The 26560-nt window shown below is 43.4% G+C and overlaps 1 protein-coding gene across 1 annotated transcript; it reads left to right on the top strand.

Moving 5' to 3' along the window:
- Positions 1-1153: 1153 nt before the first annotated feature.
- Sohlh2 (spermatogenesis and oogenesis specific basic helix-loop-helix 2) lies at positions 1154-21995 on the top strand. The gene is made up of 11 exons (XM_052178722.1): positions 1154-1201; positions 8492-8706; positions 9930-9991; positions 10076-10180; positions 11852-11948; positions 14789-14899; positions 16492-16639; positions 16761-16849; positions 17699-17820; positions 20528-20784; positions 21849-21995. The coding sequence occupies exons 1-11, from the start codon at positions 1154-1156 to the stop codon at positions 21993-21995; spliced, it is 1401 nt and encodes a 466-aa protein (XP_052034682.1).
- Positions 21996-26560: the final 4565 nt, after the last annotated feature.

Raw genomic sequence — 26560 nt, 5'->3', positions numbered from 1 at the left:
TGTAAAGGCTGAATCTCTGCACAGTGTCACCTAAAGTGAATCTGGTCACGTTTTATATATAAAACATTCATACATCCGTTAAAGGTCTCAGGCCTGAAGCCTTTAGAAAAGGGACATTTACCTTGTAATATTTAATATGATGCAGATAGTGGCTAGCATTATAGTGTACAGGGAATGAGAAAGTGAGTGGTGGGGTTTGTACTTGTTTAGTAATGATGACATTTTCTCCTCTTTTGTTTGTTTGTTTGTTTTGAGACAGAGTTTCTGGCTGTCTTGGAATTTGTTAGATAGACCGGGCTGGCCTCAGAAGATCGGCCTGCCTCTGCAACCCTAGTGCTGGGATTAAAGTTGGGTACCACACTATCTGGCCAGTTTTCTCTAATATTTTCAGCCCACAGTTGGTCGATTCGTGGATGAAGGAGGATCCCTCAAACTATCTCACCTCTTTCCATCCAAATAGTGGAGGCACAGGACTATTTTTGCATACTCTGATACCTAAATCAGACCCCCCAGAGCAGAATGCAACAGTAGCTCCGGGAGACCCTGAGGGCTTGGCTGGGAGACAGACCACCTGCGGTGGTGGGACACACAAAACTCTTCTGTGTTGTGTTCAAGTGAGCTGCGTCACCACAAAACAGGTTTCTAAGCATTAGAAAAACCTAGACACAGTAACAAGAGAAAAGATCTTGTTTCAATAGCTCTCAAGAAAAGGCTGAACCAGGGCCGATTCTCATGTCAGCAGTCACCAGAAACGTCTTCATTGCCTCAGTTTCTAAGCTGAGAAAATGGGGACAACGTATTAAATCTCAGTACAAAACCGGGCGATTGCAAAAAATCCAGAATTAAAGAATCCGCCATGAGAGCGCTGTCCATACACACGCACAGGCGTCAGGCAAAAGTAGTTTATCCGAGGAAGGCGCGCACGCACGCATCTGTAGACCGCAGAGCCGCTGGCCCACCCCAGCCATCGCGGCAGCACACCCTCTGCCCATGCGTAGTCGAGCCTTGCAAGCCAGCCCCAGGCGTGAGTGGCGTGCCTGGGGTGTCCACGTCACTCTGCCCAGGGCTCCCACAGTCCCTGGGGGCGCTCCCTGCCTCTTGCTCCGCCCCTCACAGCGCGGGCCCGCCAAGAAGCTGCAGAGCAGTAGGCGCCATGGCGGACAGCATCAGCACTGGGGAGCTAGGCCGGAGGCCGGGGCAGGTAGGACCTGGCGGGAGGCGGTGGCGAGCATCACCCGAGCCTAGACGAGCAGGCCCAGCCTTGCCAGGGCTCACCCAGGACAGGCTCCATCAAGGGCCTGGGGCCACGCGCGCGCTCCTGAGTGGGGATGTTCCTTCAGGCAAGCAGGCCACAGGGCCAGACTTCGAACCTCTGACCCCGGAGCTCGGAATAGAACCCCGGGAGGGTCTTGGAAGCGGGAGACCCGGAGTCGAACTTTGCCACGGGGAAAGGTTTGGGCCCCAGGAACGGACCGCGCAGTCCTCTGCGTCTATTTCCGGCTTCCCTGTCCCCGAACTGTTGGCCTCGCGAAGATGGCGACCTAAAGTGGCCTTGCTCAAACAAAGCCTGCTTGCCGCGTACGCAGCAGGGTCTGCAGCCCGCAGATAGAGCGCCCAGAAACGCACCCCGACCAGACCCTGGGTGACCCACAGTGTAACAGCACTAGATTAAAAACTGGAAAGTGAACCCCAGGCCGGGGGACTTTTGCCCAGGACGCCCCGCACTTTCAAGGCCGAAAGGGTCGCTGTGAATTCCCGGCCTGGTCTGGGCCGTGCCGTAAGGAAAAAAAACAAAACAGGGGGTGGCGGGAAACTGATGGCCTGGCTAGAGAAGGACAGAGGACCATTACTCACCCCGGAAGCCAAGCCAGCGGGGGTATCTGTTGTTCACAGATCGTTTTTGAACAAATACGAGGGGCCACTTGTGCCTAGATGAGCGTTGTTAGCCCCCTCCCCCACCAGAAGGCTTTGTCTACTTAATCTTCCGACCCCCGAAGAACAAGCTTCTGGAAACCGAATTTATTTCTCTAGGTCATGTAACGGGTTTCGATAATTCTAGGTGAGGTGTTTGTGCCTGCGCGAAAGCTGTAAGGAAAGCGACTTGAGTGGCGCGGGGTGAAGCCATGCTGCGCCAAATGGAATTCCGAATAAAATACCCGATTATCTAGAACACGGAAAAGTGTGGATTCTGACACTGCTACGTAGTGTGGAGTTCCTGCGGAATTTTGCGAGCCTCTGCAAAAACAGCAGCTTGCTCTGGCTGTCCAGATAGAGTTAAAACCCTGGCTTTCTGGGAAACAGGAGGCCAGCGATTGCCCTCTGAGAGTTCAGGCCTAGGCAGCTCCTGCTGCTGCCCCTGCTGCTGCTTGTCAGCGCTGCTCTTCGTGATAAGAGTGACATAAATAATAACAACTCACTAAAATATAGGAGCGATTTGTTCTAAGCACTTCAGCACCTGCTGGTACTAATTAAGGGTTTAGACGCCACCGATTGCAGATGGAAATCTTACAAGCGTAGAGACTGCAGTGCCCTGATTGTGCGGTCAGAAGTGAGACAGTAGATAAGTGCGACCTTATAAAACTGCCCACAATTAAAGGATATGTGGCAGGGTGTTAGTGGGGCATACCCCCAAGAGAGCATGGGATTTCATTTTCACTTCATTTTTTAAAAAATTTCCCAATGAATATGTATTTTTTAAGTGCATTGGGCAATTCATACAGAAAAAAAAATTGCTGTCAAATGAAATCCAACAAATTGTGTTCTTAGGTTGAAATCATAGATCTGTTAAAATGCAATTTTGCAAACGAGAATATTCTAGGATTTTCCATTTATTTTTTGGCAAACCTTATTACTTATTGCCTGTGTATACCAACAAGGAGACACTAAATATTCAGATTTATGGTATGCATGCTTCATTTGCTTAATTTACATGACTGGAAAGTGGACTTGGGTGGCATCCTTGGTGTTCTAATCTGTGTGACTACTGACACCCTGAGTATGTTGTGACTCTGATTTCGTAGGTCAGGGAAATCAGATCCTTTGACCTTCTGCTCAGATCCTTTGGCTTTGTTTTGTACTGAGTGTCAGCACATACCCCTTGGCAAACATTGACTCCTGCATAGAGCATGGCTTCCAAGGCTGCTGCTTTTCCGCCCTGTCTGCATTACCTCTCCAACTCCTCAGCCCCCTCCCTGACTCTGCCCTTACAGTTCTAGCTCTTGACTCTTCTGCACAAAAATTGGGATGCTCAGAGTGGAGCCGGGGAGGTGACTCATGGAGTCAGAGCACCAGGCACCATCTAGAAAAAAACGTTCAAATAGGTAGCTGCTTCTCTGCCCTTCTCAGAGCCCTGTGATTCGGGATGTGCAGAGAACAGAGCTACCTAGCGCTGTCTCTGCTGCTGAGCCTCCTGACGGCATCCTCCCTTAATTCCTTTTCGCATCCTGTCTGATTAAATGTGTGTGTGTGTCTGTGTGTGTGTGTTGTGGGCTCAGGTTTAGTATTTAAGAAAATATAGAGGTGTCTACCATGCACCGTGGGTTTGCCCTTCAGATGCAGGTCATGTCCTTACATAGAGCCAGTAGTGATACCTGGCTGGAACCAAGAGGCAGATGCTGGTCCCCACCTGGAAGCCTTTGCTCCCTCGGCTCCAAATCGGATTGTTGGTGTGGACTGGTAACCATGGCTCACACACTGTTCTGCATTCCAGCGATTTTAAGCCTTGTACCCTGGGCTATAGAGAAGGGATGGAAGACCCTATGCATGGGCTCTTGGCCGGCCCTTCCCCTGTGTCCACTGCCTCTGTCCAGTAGACTTTACCTGCGATGACAGTCATTGTCAAGCACAATTAAGCCTGAACACCAAATGGAAAGATGCCTGAGAAAACTAAGAAAGAACTTCCTAATGGAAAGTTTTACAAACTAGGCCCTCCCCCATACCCCTGGTTTATACCTATGTTCAGTGTCATTATTCTTACCACATTGTTTTATTCTCAAATGGACCAGTGAGAGAAAAATCAACCACATCATAAAAGAAAAAGGGGGCCGGAGAGGTAAGCGGCCTAGTCGGTAAAGTGGTTGCAGCTCAAGTGTGAGAACTCGAGTTTGGCACCTGGTACCCACATAAAGGCTGATGCAGCAGCATCCATTGTAACCCCAGACCTGGGGGAGAGGGGCCCAGACAGGGAGATCCCTGGGGCTTGTTGGCCAGCCGGTGGGTACCAATCTAGCCCAGTGGGTGAGCCCAAGTTCAGTGAGAGACTTTTCCTCAAAATACAAGGTGGAGAGTTATTAAGGAAGACACACCCACACCCATCACATACACGGGCACATACACATGTACCTTTTACACACATACCACCTACACATACCACTCACACACCCCACATAGACACTCACACCCAATATCCACACCACATACAGATGTTATATACGTACCACATAAACACATACTATATATACCACATACTTACTGCATTTCACACACACTTAACAGAAATGTTTATATCATTTTAGGGTTACCTTATCTGTATCATGTAGATTATACCGGCACATCAGTAGTTTGCTTCAACTAAATCCACTGTTTAAAAACAACAAAACTATAACCCTCATTACCACTTATTACTGATTGTTACAGCAGCTTGGCTTTAGGGGTTTTAGGAAGGTGCTGGAATCAAATTAGTCATGTGATACAGTATCATTGGACAACAGACAAAAACAGACACTAATGAGTTGCACCCAAAATGCAACCGGACCCATGGTGTGGTTTTCAGAGGAAGTCAAAGAAATCACAAGGGACTCATGTTCTGCCTATGTCACTGCAGTTTCCAGAAGCTGAGACAGGAGGATAGCATCTTTAAAGCCAGCCTGGGCAACATACCAAGGGTGCTGTCTCAAATAATGAATGAATTAATTATTTTTAAAGGAAAAGGTTATGGTGTGTTTTGAGAATATTAGGGTATTTGAGGAAAATAGAAGTTTGCTGATGTAGGCTGATTTCAGATTGCAAAAAACAAAAACAAAACCAACCAAACAAAAGCCCCCACATGTTAATGAGTAAGCATTTTTTATCCTTTCTGATATTGGTGAGTGGGAGAGCGGCTCCTGCCTGTGGATTGAGCATAAATGCTTCCTCCACCGCCTCTGTTCTAAACTACACAGCAGGAGGCACTTTTGAAATAATGACACCTCCAGCGAGTAAATATCATAGAAGAAAGGGGAGGGGCCATCCTGCATTAAGACCTAAGGAGACTTGACTACAGAATGCCATGCTTGGTTCTTGACAGAATCGTGGTTGCAACGTGACAGTTTCTTGAACAGCTTAAAATCCACAGTCAGACTTAAAATCTAGACAGCGACACATCACATGTCCACACAGAGGAAGGCTACAGCTCGAAAGACAGGGAGAGAAGAGATGCTGGGGCGAAGTGGAGGGTGGACGGGTCACACGTGTGCAGAAGCTGACCACCTGCTGTGGAAGTAGCTACACGCAGAACACCTGGAGCAAGGCCGCGTTAGCTCCAGCATATGCCTGTGAACTGCTCTCCACAGAAAAGGAGCAGCACGTGGGACTCAGGTTCCCTGTGTGGCTGGGAACAGGCACAGCCGCTGCGTAGCCTTGGACTCTGCTCTCCAAGACTTTTTTCCAGTTTTCTGCTCTCTCACAGTGGACCCAAATCATATTCACAGGCACTCAGTCCTTGATTCATAAGTTTTTTAGGGATAGACAGCGGCAGCTGCACAACTGTGCAGCTAGCTACACCAGTCACACACACTGTGACCTGCTTTATAATGAAATTCACATCCCAATGTGTAGAAGTGAGAAGGTGGAGCTGTTCCAAGGTGATTAGGTCACAAAGGTACATTGATCCTGAGAAAGACGCCCACGGTGGACTCATCGGCCCTTGTACCATGTGCGAGCACATTAGACATTGCCTTCTCTGAATCAGAAGTCATACCTTCACTCAATGCTGGACCTGCCAACATCTTAATCTTGGACTTCCCAGTCTTCGGAGTGGCAAGAAATAAATTCGCTTTGTTCACAAACATCCTTGCTTTGGTACATTTAAAAGAGCAAGCTGGAAAGGCTAGACAAAAGAGAATACCAATAAATGCTTGAATCCTAATTTGCAAGGCTGAGGAGATAGCATGGTTGATAACGTGCTTATGTGTAAGCATGAGGATGTGAACCATCTACGTAAGGACCAGGCGTGGTAATGCCTGCAACCCTCCTGTTCCCCTGAACTGGGAAGGCAGAGAGAGAGAGAGAGAGAGAGAGAGCCCCTGAAACTCACTGGTCAGTTTAGTCAAATCTGTGAGCTTCAGGTTGAATGAGAGACTGCCTCAAAAAGTGAGATGGAGGGGCTGGAGAGATGGCTCAGCACTCAAGAGCACTGACTGCTCTTCTGAAGGTTCTGAGTTCAAATCCTAGCAACCCCATGGTGGCTCACAACCATCCTTAATGAGATCGAATGCCCTTTTCTGGGGTGTCTAAAGACAGCTATAGTGTACTAACATATAATAAATAAATAAATAAATAAATCTTCAAAAACAAGTGAGATGGAGAGCAACAGAAGAAGAAATCCAATACAGACTTCTACCCACCGTATGCAGGCACACACACAGGCAGTCCCACATTAACACGCAGGGGACATGACTGCGTTCATGCAATTCTAGCTCTGTAAAAGTAGGAATCTGGGGATTCCTGGCCAGCCAATCTATCATACTTAGAAAATACCAAGCTCAGTAAAAGACTAGCCCCAAAACACAACATGGTCAACAACACCTGAAAAAATGACACTCAGAGTTGTCCTTTGACTTCCACACATAGATACACATGTGTGTACACACAGACACAGAAGTAAAATTCCAATCTATATCTTCAGAGAAGTGATCACATCCTAAAAGTAATGGGTTATTTAGAAAATAAAACCTTAAAAACTTCACAATTCATATTACATTCAGTATTTTTTAAAGGACCAAAGATCAAGAAAGCTATCTGGGAAGACTATTCTGTCCCAGAGAAATGGAGAGAAAGAATCTACCTGGGTTTCTAGCATTTCACTAAAGCCTCCCAAAGAGGGAAAGACAACAGAGAGGAGAGAGTGATCTGTGATTGAAGAAATATTATCTGTTTCCAGAGCAGGTAATAAGTGCTTATCCTCAGACACAGAAGATTAAACAAAACAAATCATGAAATAACCCAAAGAAAGCAAAGTTGTTTGATGCTTTTAACTTCCACTCTGAATTATCACAAGGTGACAGACCATCATCTTCAAAATTCAGAGACAGTGATTTTGACCCAGGCCAACTAGAGCTAGCTCTGACTTGTCAGAACACTGTGACAGACATGTGTGAGAGTCAGGCAAGAATACTCCTGAGTCTGTACTGAAGTTCAATAAAGTATATCCCAGGAAGAAGCAAATTCGAGCTACAAGGAACAGTACACGTCAGAGAAATGACAACAAAAATCATTATGTGTAAATATTAATTATAAATTCCAGGCAGTCCCAGCAGAAGTGCAGCCTTGTAGAGAGACAAGGGTCTCACTGTCAACCCATGGTTTTGCATGTGGCCAAGGATTGTTATGACCAAGTCCTGACACACAACCATAATCTCACTTTAAGCATTATAAAATGTTTTTATATAAGTATTTTGCCTGCATGATGCTGGTGCATCTTATGTGTGCCTTGTGCCTATGAGACCAGAAGAGGGCACCATATCCCCTGTGGAGTTAGCCAACAGCTGTAAGCTACCACAGGGGTGCAGAGAACAAATCTGGGTACTCTGTAAGGGTAGGCAGAGCTTTTAACTACTGAACCATCACTCCAGCACCAAACTTAGATTTTTTTTTAAAATATTTGTTCTCTGGAGTGTGTTTTTAACCAAAATAAATGTGTGACTCACCAATTGGCCTTTCTCACAAAATTCATTTTCCAGGAGAAAAGTCTGATTAGGAAGCTAGATCAAAAGAACTTGACTTGTTGCTGGGCAGTGGCTCATGCCTTTAGACCCAGCACTCAGCAGGCAGAGGTAGGCAGATCTCATAAGTTCAAAGCCAGCCTGATCTATGGATCGAGTTCCAGGACGGCCATGAGAGCACAAAGAAACCCTGTATCTAAAAGGCTGGAATGATAGATAGATAGATAGATAGATAGATAGATAGATAGATAGATAGATAGATAGATATAGAGATAGATAGATAGATAGATAGATAGATAGATAGATAGATAGATAGATAATAAATAGAGCCTTACCTGCTAATGGACTAAGAGAGAAGTTTGGAAGTTTGTAGGGAAACTACACTATAATGGCCTTAATGAGCAGGCAGGATCTTAACAAAGTAGCAGCATGCTCAGACCCAAGCCCAGGCCGGGGCACAGAGGCAGTGAAGAGCTTCCCCCCTCGGGTGCTTAGGGTAGCCTGCCCTTGAGTTATTTGTCACTCTTGTTTGGTAATTACATGTGGTCTCTGCTTTCTTCCTTCTCTTTTAGGGCAAAATAAACCTTTTGCTAGTTGGAGATGCCACAAGATACATCCTGGCTGGCTCTGTGCAGAAATTCTTTTCTGGCACAACTCAGGTCACCCTGACCATTAGCAACGTGAAGAAGGTAGCCGTCCTTTTGGCTACTAACTCGTTTGACATAATTTTCTTGAAGGTGACTTCCACCATAACTGCGGAGGAGCAGGAGGCCGCCATGGTAATTAGGTAAAATTTTCCAAATCTTGACCTTGTCTTTAAAATTGCTTTTAAAACCTATTTCTGGTTGGGTGGGAAAACGGGGAGGGAAAGGGGCTGATGGGACTTCCGGGGAGTGGGGGTCTAGAAAAGGGGAAATCATTTGAAATGTAAATAAAAAATTTATCGAATAAAAAAATAAATACATAAGATATAATATATTAATATACTTGATTGATATACAGTATATTGATATACTTGACATCAAATTAGTCCTTTGTGAGTTTTAAGATAAAGCATGTCTTCATGGGTAGAAGTTTCATAGTGCAGTTCTGTGGCCGGTTTGACACCCCATTGTAAGAATTAACATGTCAGTCTGAGCAGGAATAGGCAGGAGTGACATCAGAGCGGTTAATTGATCATAGAAAATTATTTGGTATATAATGCTGATATTAGTCCCATAGGTATGCTTTTTAAATAATTGTCATTACAGTGGCTCCTCTTTTCAGAGTTTATTATTTCAGAGTTCTGGTGGATATTAAAGCAAGTGGGCATTAGCAACTCTTTAATGTTGAAATATCTAATCGGAGTTGAGTGTTTTCTGCCTATGATTCTAAAAGAAGCTTGACAAAAATTCAAAATTCTATTTTCTCTTCCTTGTATTATTTGGGATTTTTTTGTCTTAAATTATACGTGTGTGTCCTTTTCAAACACACACACAGGGGTATTTGTTTTAAGGGGGTTTTAGTTTTGTGTAAATTTTTCCCAATCCAGATCTTGCTGATTTTATTCCTATAGTGGTCTTGAACTATCCTCTAGTCCTCAACTTTTGTTTGTTTGTTTGTTTGTTTGTTTGTTTTGTTTTGTTTTTTCGAGACAGGGTTTCTCTGTGTAGCCCTGGCTGATCTGGAACTCACTCTGTAGATGAGGCTGGCCCCAAACTCAGAAATCCACCTGTCTCTGCCTCCCAAGTGCTGGAATTAAAGGAGTGCACCACCAATGACCAGCGACTCAACCTTTTTTAAACTAACCAGGAGTTTGAAAATGTGGATACAGTTTAGGTTATTTTCTTTATTTAAGAAAGAACAGCCCATCATATCCTCACTGATTTGAGATGTGGAGTTTTAAATTTTTTGCATCATTTTAAATTCTCAAAGTTAAAGGCATCTGTAGTTTAGTTTCTAGCTAAACTCTTGAGTCTGATTTTTTTTTTTGAGTGATTATTTTGTTTCATTGTAACACTTTCCCTTCAGATCTTACAAGAAGAAAAACGCACATTTGCTGTTTGCTTTTGTAATGCCTGAAAAACTTAGAGGTATGTATGTGACTGCCTGCTATATAATATGCACTTCATTTTCAAACAGAAATTACAAGGTTGGTGTTAACATGATTTCTGTAGGCTATATTTCAGAATATGGAGCTGATATTAGTTTCAGTGAGCCGCTGACCTTGGAAAAAGTGAACACTGTGGTAAACTACTGGAAAACATATTTCGCAAGCATGGGTGAGTTAAAAATACATTTAAAAATGTTTAAAATAGTCCTTAACATTCTATAAAACCATGTTTGTACATTTCTAAATTGATTTCCCACTTTATGCCTTTTATTGTGAATTAACAATTTGCTATGCATTTTATGAGTGTGTTTTTAATCATAATCAGGAAATACGGGTAAAAGGGAAATTTTTTTTGTTTTTATTTGCAAGAGAAGCTGAAATGTTCAGAAATTGCAGATGAGTTAGTTGCATGATGGGTGTGTGATGAAGGGTTCTGTTTGTTTTTGTTTGGGATTGTTACTATGTTTCTTTTCATTTGGTAACCTAGCTACCATAATATCTTTGTTTTTAAACTACAATTGATCAGGCTACCTCATTACAAACATATCTGAAAAGTAGGGCACTAACCTGGAATTGCACAGCAACCCTGTTGCAAAACAGCGTCATAATCATTTACCCCTTTAATGCATAAAGGGTCATTCCTTCTCGTTCATAGTTTTAGATACAAAGCACTGATGACAATGCCTCAGTTAGACCTCTTCTTTGTAATCCCTTTCCTACTGCATTGTGTGCATTGCAGCATTTAAACACTATTAGCTTGTCCTTAAGGGGTGGGAGGCAGCCTTCAACTCCTGGAATTCATGTAGTTCAATAATTATTTTTGCTTGATAGAGTCTGGGATACTAGCTGAGAAATCTTTCAGGATTAAATTGGTATCACATGGAGAACATTGGGCGGGGAGTGGAGAGTTTTTGATATGTCATAGGAGTAAAATCTGAAGACCTAAGATTAAGTTTGATGGCTGTATTGACAGTACTTGTGACGCATTGAGCCCAACCATTTTAAATGTTTTCAACACATGCACAAGAAAATAATTATGTAAAGTGATGAGCACACTAACTTGATTGTGCTATTTTTTACATTGCATATGCTTATCAACTAGACACACTGGAAATACACACACACAACTAGACACACTGGAAATACACACACACCACAATCACCGTTATATTTCCATAAGGCTAGAAACCTTTTTAAAACTTATTTCATATTTTCTTGTAACATACTGAAGACAGTTATATATAAGTTTACATTCTAGAGTCAATGTGTCTGCCTCTTGACAGTGCTGGGTTTCAGTGGTCAGAGGGGTTCCCTTCTTAGGATCCCCTCTCACCAGGCTCTCTCTAGAGCCCACCTACCCACTAAGGCTTCATAGTTCTTCCTGGGTGTGACTAAGCATGTGGTCAGTTTGCAATCTGTTCTCTGGTCTTCAGTCAAGCAGCAGCTGCCCATCACCTGTCCGGCACCTTTGAAGGCTCCCAGCCATTCTCCAGTTGGTTTATCATTGGTCCAGGGACTAACAGCTGCAGATTTTTTTTTATGGCCCCGAGGCCATAACTTGACAGTGCAGTTGCTTGACATTTACTTATAAATAGGAAGGTGATACATAAACTCAGTTGGGGACGCTTTATAAAATATGTCCCTTAGATAGAAGGTTCTTACTGGTGAGAGGATGTCCTGGGTGCTGTGTGTGCAGCCTTTCTGTTTTCTAATCTTGGTGGTTTTATGCTTCATGGGCTGAAACCTATCACTTGCTTTCTATTTTTAAAGCTCTGCTTTGTAAAAAATAATTGGCAGTGATTTTGTGATTAAAATGAGCCTCTTTCTAAACTCTCAATAGATACGGGAAACCCTGAGTTGCTTCCAGACCGCCAACCATACCTCCCTGCGCCCCGCAGTGAACTTGAAGGGCATTTTTCTACAGATCTGTTGCTTAGGTTAGTTTTATTTATTTTTTGACTTTTCCATGTCACCTATGTTTACCGTGTACATTTTATTAAAGATACTGCAAAGAACTTACTAATAGGACACCAGCCCAAGTGCTGAGCATGGTACAGAGAGAAGGACTCATCCCTGGAAGACAGGTGACAGCCTTCTGCTTCAGATTCTAGAGTCGATATCATGAGCACACCTTACAAGATGATTCAACTCAATATCAGGAAGCACACTGATATTCAAATAAAATAACAGCAGACTCCCCTTTTGCAAGACCCATTCAAAACACTGATACTTGTGCAAGCACAGCCTTCCCTAGTCTGTCTACAGCACTTTCTTCCCATTGTCTGTTTTGAACTCATAAACTCAAAACTCCAACTACAACTATTGCGTGCCTGTGATTTAGTTTCAGACATCCCATGAAGGAAGCACTTTGCTTTGTTTTATAGGGCAATCTCTGTCTCTCTCCTATGCTAGCTTTGCATGTTTGATAAAACTCAGCTTTGTGTGACTGCTGCCCTCTCTTTTTACACCAAGGATGTTTAAAATAGAGCTTAGAGCACAGGGATGGACAAGTGCTGAAGCCTGTGGCTGCTGCTGCTGCTGGTGGTGAGAAGTCTCAGGCACTTCTAGAGTGTGTAGAAGGCAGCCATCCTCTGTGGAGAAGAACAAGGGAGGGACTTGGCAGCCAGTTCTGTGGCAAACCAAAGATGACCTCACTTAAGTGGAACATGGATAGCAAAAGCCTTGTGAACCTTATATAGGAGCTGAGCCTCAAAGAGCTCTTTGGAGAGATGAGCCCTCTGTGGCACGTGAGGTAGGGAGGGAGAGATGACCGCTCTCTGGCCTGTGAGGTAGGGGAGGGGCCTGGGAGGTTGCAGGATGTTCATATGCTGCATAAAAGCATTTCCAGAGTCTACTAGCTTTGAAATTTTCTTTATCCCTCAAGATCAAAGTAAAATTCTCAGTCAAGTTTTGCCCTTTTGGATAAAGAAAATAGAAGTACAGGGCTAGGGAATTAGTTACCTTGGTCAATGAAGTGCTTGTTTATAAGCGTGAGGACAGGAGCTTCAGACCCAGAACTCAAATAGGAGAGCTTGAGCTTTAAGGCATGTGTGTTTAGAATCCAAGCACTAGGAAGGTGAAGACAGGAGGGCGCTGGCCAGCCAGCCTAGCCCACTGGGTGAGCTTCAGGCCTGTGAGACCCTGGGGAGCAGGGACACTAAGGGTGATCTCTCTCTCTCTCTCTCTCTCTCTCTCTCTCTCTCTCTGTATCTCTCTCTCTCTGTATCTCTCTCACTTCCTCCCTCCCCCCTCACACACACACTCTCTCTCTCCCTTCCTTTCTCTCTCCCTTCCTCCCTCCCCCTCTCCCTCCCTCTTTCTCCCTTCACCTCTCTCTCTCTCTCTCTCTCTCTCTCTCTCTCTCTCTCTCTCTCTCACTTTCACACACACACACACACACACACACACACACACACGGAATTCTTTTTCAAATATTTAAAAAAACAATATAAAACAATGCAAAAGGGGCCTGTAGAGATGGTTCAGCAGTTAAGAGCATTGGCCACTCTTCTAGAGGAACCAGATTCAGTTCCCTGCACCCAGTCACCCTGTCTGTGACTCCAGTTCTTGGGGTCCTATTCCCTCTCTTGGCATCCATGGGCTCCAGACACACATGTATTACATATATACACATAAAATAAAAATTAATGTAGTTCAAAACATAAAGTTCTAGATCTCAACCTTCCTAATGTCATTACCCGTTAATAGAGTTCCTCATGTTGTGGTTTACCCTAACCATAAAATTATTTTTTGTTGCTACTTCACAATTAATTTTGCTATAGTTATGAATGTAATGTAAATACTTTTGGAGATAGAGGGTTGGAGGCCCACAGGTGGAGAACCACTGTTCCAGATAATAGAATCAGAACATCCATTAAATGACCAAATTTAAAAGGAGAGAAACCTTTTCTGATCAAGTTGGAAAAGAAAATGTAAAGTTGCTCTGTTCGTTTCTCTGTAATGGACCTTAACTTTAAAATATGTATTTTATGTGTTTGGGTGTGTTTTGTTGCACATATATTTGTACCACAGACATATAGTGCCCTCAGAGGCCAGCAGAGAGCATCAGATACCTCGGAACTGGAGTTACAGATGGTTATGAACCACCACATGGGTGATGGAAATTAAATCTAGGCCCATCTAACGATGTTAATCACTAAGACACTTCTCTAGCCCCATGAGCCTTAACTTTTAAAGGGTAAATACAGCTGTGGTGTGATTTACAGTGGGACTGTAAGACCCAGTAGAAACAATTGTGAATAAAAACTGCATCCAATCTACCTAACATCATAGTTTGCCCTGTGACATCCTCGGAACACTTAATGTCAGTTCACAGTTGGGCAGGAGTCATCTTGTTCAGTCTGCTTTATAGCAGGTCATCTGAGCACCAACTACCATATGTAATTATCAAATACAGCCAGAAGGGAAATGGACTGGCGTTGCAATGCTTTTACAACAGCATGAAGTTAAAAAAATGTATTGCCAGTGACTGCTAGTAATTTAGAAGAGCCATGATTAATAAGATTAGGATGCCTTAGTCCTGATTATATTTGTATTTAATCAGCATATTTTAGGATTTTGATCATTGGATTTATGATATTTTGAAATCTGAAGAAAAAGATTCAGTACCAAATGTGTCAGGTACAGTGATTTAATATGTTCTCCTCCTTTGTGTGAAGCAGGAGACACTCTGTCTGATTAGTGAATTGCTACTTACTGTTGACAGTTGCCTGGCATTTTTTCTTTAATATGTGACATGATTCTCACTTGCGTGTAGCTCTGAACTGCAGAAAAATGACACTGGAAATGGATTAAGAGCCCCATCGCCGAGTCCAGACAGAAACAGAATGGCTTCTTTTCTTCACTCAAGCAAAGAAAAGCTGAGACGGTGGGTGCCCATGGAACCTGTGGTCACTAGGTTATTCCTTCACACAGAGAAACCACGTCCACAAATCCCATAACTTTAACACTGCTAAAAGTCTAGATGAAACTAGTGAATATGACCACTGAATATATGCCACCCATACAGCATTTGGTCACTGTGAGGGACCAAAGAGCTGAGTAGGTGCCACTGTGCCACTGCCACAGCATGATGGGAGAACAGTAATGATGCTATGTGGCGGGAACAGAAGTATTCTTCTGTTGTTCTTCTAATTCCCTGTGTATTCAGAAATTTTCTTAATACACATCAGAACAATGTGTAATAGTATTCCTCCTTGTGAAAGTGGTGTATATTTGTGTAGCAAAACTATAGTAAAGGGGCAATTGTCAACAGTTGTCATCTATAGATAATAATGGCTTAATGTTCTTGGTTTCAGCCCTTTTTTTAAAATTTCATTCTTGTTTATAACTTACTATTCCCACTGCCAATGAAATTCTGAAGACCTGATTTACCATAATTCCTATTAGGCAGCTTCTCATGTTCTCCTGAGACTGCTTTGCCCACAGAGACTCTGCTGCTGTTTGTTTTATCTTAGATTCTTGTTTTTTTAATAATTTCAATATTGTCTAGGTTTATTGCATTTGATTTTTTTACAGTAGAGTGGAGAATTTATGCATTAGTTTTTCAATTGCAACTATCCAAAAAATTCTCTTAATATCACTTAAAAATTCTCAGAGACAGTTATCCATGCTTTCCTTATCAGATAAGAATAAAATAATGAGAGTTAAAAATATCTTAAAGAGTTGTTTAAAAATGGTGCAAATATGAATTTTCAGCTGACTTTTTTTTGAATTTTGTAGGCAGTTTTGTTTTTTGTCTTAGATTCTTTTGTAAGTGGAGTTTTTCCATGTGAAACGTTCAAAGCCTTCAAGTGTCCAGCTGTTGGCCCCTCGATGCTCTCTCCTAGAATAATTCTTGAGACAGCTCTGCAGACCCCAGATCCTGAAGACCCAGTGAAGCACCACGCATCTTCTCCCTGGCTGTGTGCCAAACCATAGATATTTTCTGTCTGTTTTTCTTCTATTCTGAAATTAAGAGAATCTTAGGGACTTTCCTAAGGTTCCAGATAGTAATTGTCGGTTAGTCTGCACGTGTCAAGGCTGTAACTGGACAAAACAAGTACTTAGGGGAAAATGCCAAGGGCTTGACTCGGTTTTGAGTCAATTAGATCTACATTTCCCATGTGTCTCTCCTGAGATGCATTCAAGATTTAGTGTCCTTTGGATGCTAGCCTGGATCACCTTGTATTCTAGTTCATCTGCTTAGGAAAACTATCTTCTCGCTTTCCTCCAGCTCAGGCCACAGCATGACACGTGAAACTCACGTGGTACAAGAGGGAGCTGGGGTTAGCATGGCACAGACTCTGTACTTTGGTCGTAGTTCCTTTGAGTGGGGACCTTGGGGTTGTGATTTCAGGAGCTTCGGCCTTTTTCTTAAGCAAGGGTCAGATGAAGATAGGGACAGTCCACTTTCACAAGATTCCAGGAAAAAGAACAAAGAGGTAATGCTTCATTATTTTTGTACAATTGTTTTAACAGAGAGCGCATCAAGTTTTGCTGCCAGCAACTGCGCACTCTCCTGCCATACGTCAAGGGGAGGAAGAACGATGTGGCTTCAGTTATTGAGGCCACGGTTGATTATGTGAAGCAGGTCCGGGACTCACTCTCTCCAGCCATTTTGGCCCAGGTACTCAGTTTCTAAAGTCCTATTCATACTGCCATACGCCATATTCTATTTTTGTTTCTATAACCACACATCCATGTGTCTGTAGGTCTGTTTTCACAGATGTATCTTTGTACTTGTTTAGATTACAGAATCCATTCAGAGCAATAAAAGGTTTTCTAAGAGACAGATGCCCATCGAGCTGTTCCTTCCGTGCACAGCCACGTCACAGAGGTATGGCAAGGGCATGTGAATCCACATTCTGGGTGTGTTTTCCCTCCTTGTTCATGTGGATGATGGTGCGTGAACCAAAGACATACACAGTAAGAGCCCTGCTGTTTGTCAGGGATTCATGAATGTGTCCCACTGCCATAATTGACCTTCTTACTTCTGTGATGAACACATCCAGTATCCCCAGGGCTGTGGGCTTCCATCCTATGACACACACCCTGTTAGCCCTGAGAACCCTAAAATGGGGCCTTTTGACTCCATCTCAGTGACTCTGCATGTCCAGCAGGGGCAGGATGGATTCTATAATCCTCTGTAGGGGTTGAGGGCTGTGGAGCATCTAGAACTAGTTAACAGGCAGTACTGGAACTCACAGGTACAAAACGTGACATGCCAAGAGATGACTTCCTCATTCAAGCCTTGTAAGTCTATGCAAGCAAAGAGAAACAAAAAAGACTTTTGAAGGATCCTCAAAGGTCCCAAGTATCACTATGTTATATTTAAATAATCTATAGTTGAGACTTGTTTTTTAGATCTTGATGAATAGAAAAGCTTTAAGGACCTTGGAGAGATGGCTCAGGAGTTCAGAGCACTGACTCTTGCAGAGGACCTGGGTTCAGTTCCTAGCACCCTCATGGCAACTTACAACCAACTGTAACTCAGGTTCCATAGGGCCTGATGTCCTCTTCTGGTCTCAGTAGGGAGTGCATAGGTATGGTACATAGATGTACATGCAGGCAAACACTCATACAGATAAATCTTTTAAAACACATTTTAGAAAAGCCTTTGAATTCAGCACTGTCACTATTGTCTACCTGGAGGGATGTGCGAAGCGAATCTCTCTTGTCTTTCCAGGGAAAATGCCATGCTGACAAGCGCTTACTCACCTGTGCAGGAGATCCAGCTCCTGGCTGACCAGGGCTTGGATGTGTACTCCGTGCCTGCTGCAGGAGGACCTCTGGAGGGAGCAGCGAGAGGTGAGCAATGCCTGGCTCTGTGGCTCACAGAGAAGGCGACTAAAGGTTCTGCAGCCCCCGGGACCTCCGAGCCCCTAGTCGGTTCTGCTCTATCACATGGTCCAGTGGCGTTGAAGCATCGCCCAGGGAGTCCTGGCCTCACCATCTTGAAGCATTTACATGGAATCTTTTAGTTCCTTTTGTATCACTGTGGCAGAATTCCTGACAGAGAGACTCCAGGAAGGAAACGTTTAACTTCTAATGCTAGATGATTTAGTCTGGGGTGGCAGAGGTAAGCATGGTACTATTCACCCAGTAGGACATCACAAGTAGGGGACCAGGAATCAGAGCAGGATTTACCCAGTAGGACTTCACAAAGCAGGGGTCAGGAATCTGAGTAAGAAGGAAGCAGAGATGGAAGGCCCAGTTCCAGCCAACTGTATTGCAGCACCTAAAGGTTACACAGATCCACACAATAGTGCCACCAGCTGGGGAACACGTTTCTAAAGTGGGTCTGGAGTGACATTTCAGATTCAGCCACAAGTGTCTGTTAGGAGCAGAAGCAGACCTCTTGCAGAGGTCCTGGGTTTAGTTCCCAGCACCCACATGGTAGCTCACAACCATCTGTGCCTCCAATTACAGAGCAGTCCTGCACACACATGGTCAACACACACATATAAATGTGTGCAAATACACATGTAAAATAAAACATATGTAACATTTTTTAAAAGTTATCCTAGAAACTGCCTGAAAATTGAACATAATTGCCAAAAGTATATCTTGCTAACAGATAAGTATATTGATAAATTTATTTCTCATAGAAATGAAATCTAACAGAAAGCACGGTATCTCTCAGCACCCAGGAAGGGTTGGTTCCAAGTCCCTCTGCAGATACCAGATCTTCAGTCTCAAGTCCCTTCTATAAAATGGAACATACTTTGCATATAACCTGGGCATATACTGCTGCCTCTTTGAAGTCTGTTGTGGGTTGGATGATATCTGATATACAATGTAAATTTACACAAATGATTGTTACATTACATTGTTTAAGGAACAGTGTCTTTCCCTGTTTTGTATAGCTTCACTGTAGTCGATTTAAAAGCAGAAAACGAAAACCTTTGAATCCATGGTTAGTTAATTCCCAGCTCAAGGATACAGAGGACTGACTGTGCTCACTAATCCAGTGCTGACTGTGGGCTGAGCATTTAGGAAGTTGGTTTATTTACTTCTTCCAGGTCTTTATTTAGAGGCCCTGCCCTGAGTCTTCTGAGCCACCTAGTTAAAGGCACTCGTTCCTGGGTGTCCACACAGCACAGCCAGCTCTCAGCCCACGTGTCCTTGTGGATTCGTCTTCATAGTACCTAACACCTGTGCTCTTAGCGTGTGTGCTTTGTCTTCAAAAACTAGGGTGGGGCCGTGCTCAGTGCCTCTTTTGGATATATCCTTATTCACAGTACTGTTTATGTTCTGTAAAAGCCGTGTTGATGACAGACAGCACACCCAGGATTTTCTGTACTTGAAAATCTTGTGAAATTGCATCACCCAGAGAGACCACTCTGGGAAAGACAGTTATGTTAGGACTGTATATAATTTTTCCCTCTAGATTGGTCATCCCATTTTAATCTCTTAACTTTAAAAAATATGTATCTATCTTATGTGTGTGAGTGTTTCCCTGCACACATGCATATGCACCATGTATACGCAGTACCTGTGGAGGCCTGAAGAGGGTGCTGAGTTGTCTGGACCTGGAGTTGGAGTCGTGAGCTTCCTGCTGTGTGTGCTGGGAACCTAAGCCAATCCCCTACAACAGCGGCCGTTCTTAACCACTGAGCCACTGGAGATGGCTTTTGAAACATTACATGGTTTACAAATCTTTGAATTCTAGCTACTTTGTAGAACTAAAGTATAATTCTGTGTTGGTCTAACCTACTTATAAGAAAAAAAAAGCCAAACTTTCTTTGTAGCTGAATGTATTTGTTTTTTTGTGTGTTTCGTTTTGTTTTTCTCACGTTCTTCCTTGCTCTAGAGGAATGGAGTTATGGTTTCTATTGCTGTGGTAGAACATCATGACTGAAAATCAGCTTTGGGGAGGAAAGGGTTTGTTTCATCTTACATCTTGCAGTCCATCATCCAGGGCGGTCAGGGCAAAGCTCAAGGCAGGAACTCGGAGACAGGCACTGCGTTAGAGGCCACGGGAGAATGCTGCTTGTTGGCTTTTTCATCTTGCTTCCTCCTAAACCCAGGACCACATCAGTCAAGAAAATATACTGTGGACTTACTAGTCTTTGGGAAGAACTGTCTTTATTGGGAGTTCTCTCTCTCTCTCTCTCTCTCTCTCTCTCTCTCTCTCTCTCTGTCTCTCCCCCTCCCTCCCTCCCTGTCTCTGTCTCTCTTTCTCCCTCCTTCCCTCCCTCTCTGTCTCTGTGTCTCTTCTCTTTCTCTCTCTGTCTCTGTCTCTGTCTCTCTCTCTCTCTCTCTCTCTCTCTCTCTCACACACACACACACACACACACATACACCCCTTCCTGTCTCTGAAATCTCTTGAGATACACGTGCAGTGTTTATAGTGGTTACAGGAACAGGCACCCGGCTTTCCACCAGTGAATAAGTGCAGTCGCTGTGTGCAGCATGGGGAAATGAGACAGAGGTCATGTATTTATCGTATGGTAGTCAGAGCCACACAAGTGTGCACAGTGCTCACAGATACCTGTTCTCCTTCTTGTTACAGCTCACCCAGACTCTGTTGCAGAGAGCTCTATCGAGGATCTTTATAAGGCTCGTGTCCCCAGCACGACTCTCTCTCTGAATTCCTTCCATGCTGCCAGATACCCTTCTGGACCCGCCTCTCCCTGTGAGGCGGCTGCCAGACCGAATCAGAGCATTCCCATTTATTTACCACCCACTGCGCCCAGTGTGTCCAACTTTATTCCTCCGCGCTGCAATGGCATGCTTTGCCCAGCACGCCCAACCAGTCCCAATTGTCTGGTAAGTGAGTAAGAGACTTCTGGGGTCTGTGAGGGAGACTGGATGCTCTCCAGCCTGTGAGGGCCCTGAGCCACCCTTGCCTGTGAATGCCCTGGTCCAAAGCTCAGAGTCTGCACCCCAAGAGCTGTGCTGGTTTCCGAGTCACTAACAGACCAGTGGTAAGTGCTGTGGTTAACCCAGTCCCTTATTCTCTGCACTGCAGACCTGGTGTCTGGATGTCTGCTGTCAGGAATCTGGATGTGGCCTAGCTAGTCTAGCAGTAGGTGACCAGGTGGAAACTGGCTTTTTTGGGTCTATTTACCTCTCCCTCTCCCCTTGCTTCTGCCCCTTGGCTGTGGCAGCCCATGCTTTGATCTTCATTCTCAGCTGACCCCTAACAGCCTGTGTTGTCTTGGCATCAGTAGGTCCTCTCACCAGATGGAAACCCATCCTTCATTCTCCGTCAGGCGGAGTGCAGATACTGGTTTTGAGGCACCAGTCGTTCAGGCACCCTTGTGCTTTGATGCTGTGCTTCCTGGCATTTCTGGGAGAGCAGTGTCTGCAGATATTACGCTCACACTCATGAAGTGTTAGGGATACAACCAGAGAAGCAGGCAGCTGTGATATGGATTGAAGCGTGCAGATAGAGGACATATAGTTGAGTTAGTTATTGCTGTCCCATGGAGAAGTACTTGCAGTCTAAGCCAAGATCTAGAGACAAAAAATTAACCTCAAGGGGGTCTGGAATCAGAGCTGAACAAAGAAAAATGTCTGAGGCAGATGGACCACATCACACAGTGAAGTGCATTTCTTCACTTTAATTTTTAATTACTGACGTGTACTTACCTTATATGTCTTTTGTTGTAGAGTTTTATAAGACAATAATTATTTTTGTTATTTTTATTTTGGTTTGGTTTTTGAAGTATGGGTCTGTCTCTCTCTCTCTCTCTCTCTCTCTTTCTCTCTCTCTCTCTCTCTCTGTGTGTGTGTGTGTGTGCTCACCACAGTGTGCATGGGTAAGTCAGAGGACAAGTCTCGGGAGTTGTTTCTTCCTTGTTGAGGCTTCTCCCTTGTTTCTGCTGCAGTGCACTCCCGGCCATGAGCTTCCAGCCAGTCCCCGCGCTGCCTCATCCAGCATCTTCCGTGGGTTCCAAGAGTCAGACTCAGATCAGCAGGCTTCTCAGCGACCCACTGGGCCGTCTCCGCAGCCTCAAGACGGTAGTTACTTCTAAGAAAAAGTAATATTTGAAAACATGTAGGTGTAGTTGCCTGAAGACGCCAGTTAGCGTTATTAACTTTCATGATACAGAAATGCATTTGTGACATTGTGAGTAAGTATGGGCTAGTCTCAATTAATGAGCACTTCTCCCTCCCCACAGTTTGAGACATTAACAATCCCCGTGTGAGGCTCATATTATAGACCACACGCTGGGCACAGTTGTTCAGTTCAGGAAGCAGGGGCAAAGAAAGATATTTGAAAGCTACTGACCCTATTGTCTGATAAATGTGCTAGAACCTTCCAAAGGTGCATAGGAAGATAGTTGATGGCAGTGATAGCCTTGTGTTCTCAGGTGTTCATCCAGGTTGGGATTTCCCTGACCAGAGTCCTGCAAGCGGCAGCTGCCTGAGTGACCCTCACACACATTCATTCTACCAAAAAATAATTGTTCGCTTAGTGAAAATCATACTACAAAGAAGACCCATGTGACGTGAACATAGGATCAGGAAGGCACACTGGAGGCACACTGGTACTTCCAGGCCACCACACCCAGCTCCTGCAGCCTGGTGAGTGTGTCTGGCATTGATTTCTAGTGGCATCTTTTCTAGATTTAGCACTTTGAAGAGCCCCTTTCTTCATTCATCATCCAAACTAAAATAACCAGGGAGGTGTGCACCTGGGCCAGTCGGTGAATGTGGATAAATTCATATGCTTCCCACGGCATTTGGCGGCCTGTGGGAATGGCAGGCATGGCCTTCCTTGCTGGACCCGCGCGTTTCTGCCTTGTCCTTCCCTTGTGCGGTGTTCGAGCAGCTGCAGGAAGCAAGGAGAGAGAAGGATGGTCGTTTTATATTTCACTGAAATGTTCTTATACAAAAGTTTTATTGTTAAAGTGTCTAGGTTTACTCTGTAATGCATTGTTTTGTTTAATAAAATGTTTTCTCTTTTAGTAATAGTGTGCAAGGAATTTGATTTTATTAAGTTTTTGAGAAACTTAATAATTACTTTGGCTTTTTTTTCTGGTTATAAGTTCTTTGAAGATGCCAAAATGGCAAACTCTGTGAATATGGGGTACACGGTGTGAAAGAACTCGACATGTCCAGCTAAGGGTTGTGCCTCTGACATGGTTAATGACTGTTCGTAGTGCCAGCTGCAGTTGCTCTGGCATTGGAAGAGCAGTTGTTGAGATGCTTTAGGTTCTGTAAGTGTTGTCCTGTTCCTGGCTGGCCGCTCTCACTGCTGGAGATGATGCTCAGAGGGGATCGCCCCAGGTCGACACCTGGGTTCTAAGAGAGGCAATGAGGGACTCTAGGAGCCAAACCTCATCGAGTGTGACTCCAGGAGCCGTTTGTCTGCTTCCTGCTCCCTCTGTCCCCATTTTCCTTTCGATGTGAACAGGCACCTGCCCAACTCATACTTAAAGCCTTTATATTCGGGGCTGTCAGTGCTAATTCCACCCCTGAGGGACACATGAGAACATCTATTTCTCCCAAGAGCCCAACCACAGACAAAGGTGTAGTTGCCTGAAGTTCTCTCTGAGGAGCCAGTGACTTCATTATGATTCCCTACAAAGCACAGGGAAGGTTTATTTCAGGGGTGTTGGTGTCCCACCAGCAAAGGCTATACCTAAATGTGTTCATCAGGGATGACGGCTGTCCTGTAGCTACAGATATGGAGTCCCCTTTCTCTGGCCTCCCTTAGCTGTGTACTCCAGCCCTTTCATGTACGATCCCAGCAGTGATGGAGTCCCAAGATGGTGGCTGCTCTAGAAGGACAGTCACATGCAGCAGCAGCCAGTTCCAGACTCCTAAACTTCATGCAAGTGTCCAACATCTTCTAGGTGGAAGTTCATTTTGAAGAAATTATGCTCTTCCAGATAAGCTCATCTCTTAACCAAACAGAGACTTAGCAGGCCTCAGCCCATGAGATTTTTTTTTTTTCATTTTGTGCATGGGTGTATGTTATGTGTCTGTTTGCATGCACATGCAGAGGCAAGAGAAAAATGTCCAGTGTCATTCTCCATTGCTCTCTGCCTATTTATTGCCTCGATCCAGGGCCGTTCATGGAACCCCCAGCTTCTAATTCATCCAGGCTGGCTGGCAGGCCAGCTCTTAGATTCTACATGCATCCACCCTGTAAGCAGGAGTTACAGGCACACACAGTCGTGTTCAGTTTTGAACACTCTTATCCACCGACCTATTTCTCCAGCCCCAGGATTTTCTTTTAAAAATCAAGCTATCAGGCCATGACACAGTATAGTATTGCTTTCTATTCTTTTTATTTTATTTTTTTTTATTTATTAAAAATGGAAGTAAAAATACTTTATGATAAAATTAAAGATTTACATGGAAAATCTTTCAGATAAACACATTAAAATTAACAATTGTCATGGAAAATAAAAGAGTAAAGTGGTAGACATGTAAAACATTGCTAAATTAGTTGAAATATGGGATGAAACATTTTATGATAGAATTAAAGATATTCTGTGGAAAATATTTCTGCTAATATTGTAGAAAAATGTAAAAAACATGTTAGAATTGAAGATTATCAAGGAAAATTTTATATAGATATAATAATGGTAGGTATAAAAGTATTCCTAAGTTTATTGAAAGTAGAATTATAAACATTTTCAGATAACATTGAAGATTTACATGGAAAATATTTCTGGTTAAATTCAAGAAATAAATAGACAAACACATTAAAATTGACTATTTCATGGAAAATTTTACATAAAAATGATAGATATAAAAACTTTCTAAATTAATTGAAGGTGGAATTAAGAAACATTTGACAAAATCAAAGATTTACATAGAAAATATTTCTGACAAAATAGAGGAAGTATAGAGACATATTGAAATAGAAGATTATCATGAAAAATAATGCAGATAAAATGGTAGACATAAAAAAATTACTAAATTAATCAAAAGGGGAATTACAAACATTTTCTGATAAAATTGAAGATTAACATGAGAAATATTTCATCAGTCTATGTCTTTTTATTGGTGAGTTGAGTCCGTTGTTGTTAAGAGATATTAGGGAATAGTGATTGTTACTTCTTGTTATTTTTGATGTTATTTTTATGTTTGTGTGGGTATCTTCTTTTGGGTTTGTTGGAAGAAGATTATTTTCTTGGTTTTTCTAGGGTGTAGTTTCCCTCCTTGTGTTGGCATTTTCCATCAATTATTCTTTGTAGGACTGGATTTGTGGACAGATATTGTGTAAATTTGGTTTTATTATGGAATATCTTGGTTTCTCCATCTATGATGATAGAGAGTTTTGCTGGGTATAGTAGCCTGGGCTGGCATTTGTGTTCTGTTAGGGTCTGTATGAGGTCTGCCCAGGATCTTCTAGCTTTCATTGTCTCTGGTGAGAAGTCTAGTGTGATTCTGATCGGTCTGCCTTTATAAGTTACTTGCCCTTTTTCCCTTACTGCTTTTAATATTCTTTCTTTGTTTAGTGAATTTGGTGTTTTGATTATTATGTGCCGGGAGAACTTTCTGTTCTGGTCCAGTCTGGAGTTCTGAAGGCTTCTTGTATGTTCTTTCTCTTTCTCTAGGTTAGGAAAGTTTTCTTCTACAATTTTGTTGAAGATATTTACTGGGTTTTTAAGATGTAAATCCTCACTCTAGTCTATACCTATAATCCTTAGGTTTGGTCTTCTCATTGTGTCCTGGAGTTCCTGGATGTTTTGGGTTATCAGCTTTATGCATTTTGCATTTTCTTTGACTGTTGTGTCAATGTTTTCTATAGTATCTTGAGCACCTGAGATTCTATCTCTTGTATTCTGTTGTTGATGCTTGCATCTATGACTCCTGAATTCTTTCTTGGAGAATTCAGAAATTCTTTCTTGGAGAAAACCTCTATCTTGGAGGTTTTCTATCTCCAAAGATGTCTCACTTTGTAATTTCTTTATTGTTTCTACTTCCACTTTTAGATCCTGGATGGTTTTGCTCAGTTCCTTCACTTGATTGTGCTTTCCTGTAATTCTTTAAGGGATTTTTGTGTTTCCTCTTTAAGGGCTTTTACCTGTTGACTGATGTTCTCCTGTATTTCTTTAAGGAAGTTATTTAAGTCTTTATTGAAGCCCTCTATCAGCATCATGAGATACGATTTTAAATCCAGCTCTTGCTTTTCCGGTGTGTTGGGGTATCTGGGACTTGCTGTGGTGGGAGAACTGGGTTCTGATGTTGCCATGTGGCCTTGGTTTCTTGGTTTCTGTTGGTAGGGTTCTTGTGCTTGCCTTTCACCATCTGGTGCTAGTTGGTATTCTTGTCTCTGGCTGGAGTTTGTTCCTCCTGTGGTCCTGTAAGCCTGTGTCCTTACTCCTCTGAGCTCAAAAGTGAAAGCACTGCTGGGAGATCTCTCTCTCCTGGTGGGTTATGCACAGAAGACTGGAGTTTGCCGGCTCCCTGGTGAAAATGGTAGCAGGAAGACTTCTGTTCCAGCTGCTCCACTGATCTTATGCCCTGTGTGCTCCTAGCTGTTCCCCTCCAGAGAGAAGGTGGAGATCTCACCTCTGTGCTCAGAAGTGAAAGAGCTGCTGGGAGATCACTCTCTCCTGGCAGGCTGTGCACAGAA

This window comes from Apodemus sylvaticus, chromosome 4 (genome assembly GCF_947179515.1).
Source record: "Apodemus sylvaticus chromosome 4, mApoSyl1.1, whole genome shotgun sequence".
Lineage (NCBI taxonomy): Eukaryota > Metazoa > Chordata > Mammalia > Rodentia > Muridae > Apodemus > Apodemus sylvaticus.
This window is presented reverse-complemented; position numbering and strand designations above follow the sequence as displayed.

Bases quoted from the DNA above. Each gene is read 5' to 3' on its own strand.
- Sohlh2 (XM_052178722.1), top strand. From the start codon at position 1,154: ATGGCGGACAGCATCAGCACTGGGGAGCTAGGCCGGAGGCCGGGGCAG. The intron at 11,949-14,788 runs GTTAGTTTTATT...ACTTGCGTGTAG, and splicing joins TCTACAGATCTGTTGCTTAG to CTCTGAACTGCAGAAAAATG. The intron at 16,850-17,698 runs GTATGGCAAGGG...TTGTCTTTCCAG, and splicing joins TGCACAGCCACGTCACAGAG to GGAAAATGCCATGCTGACAA.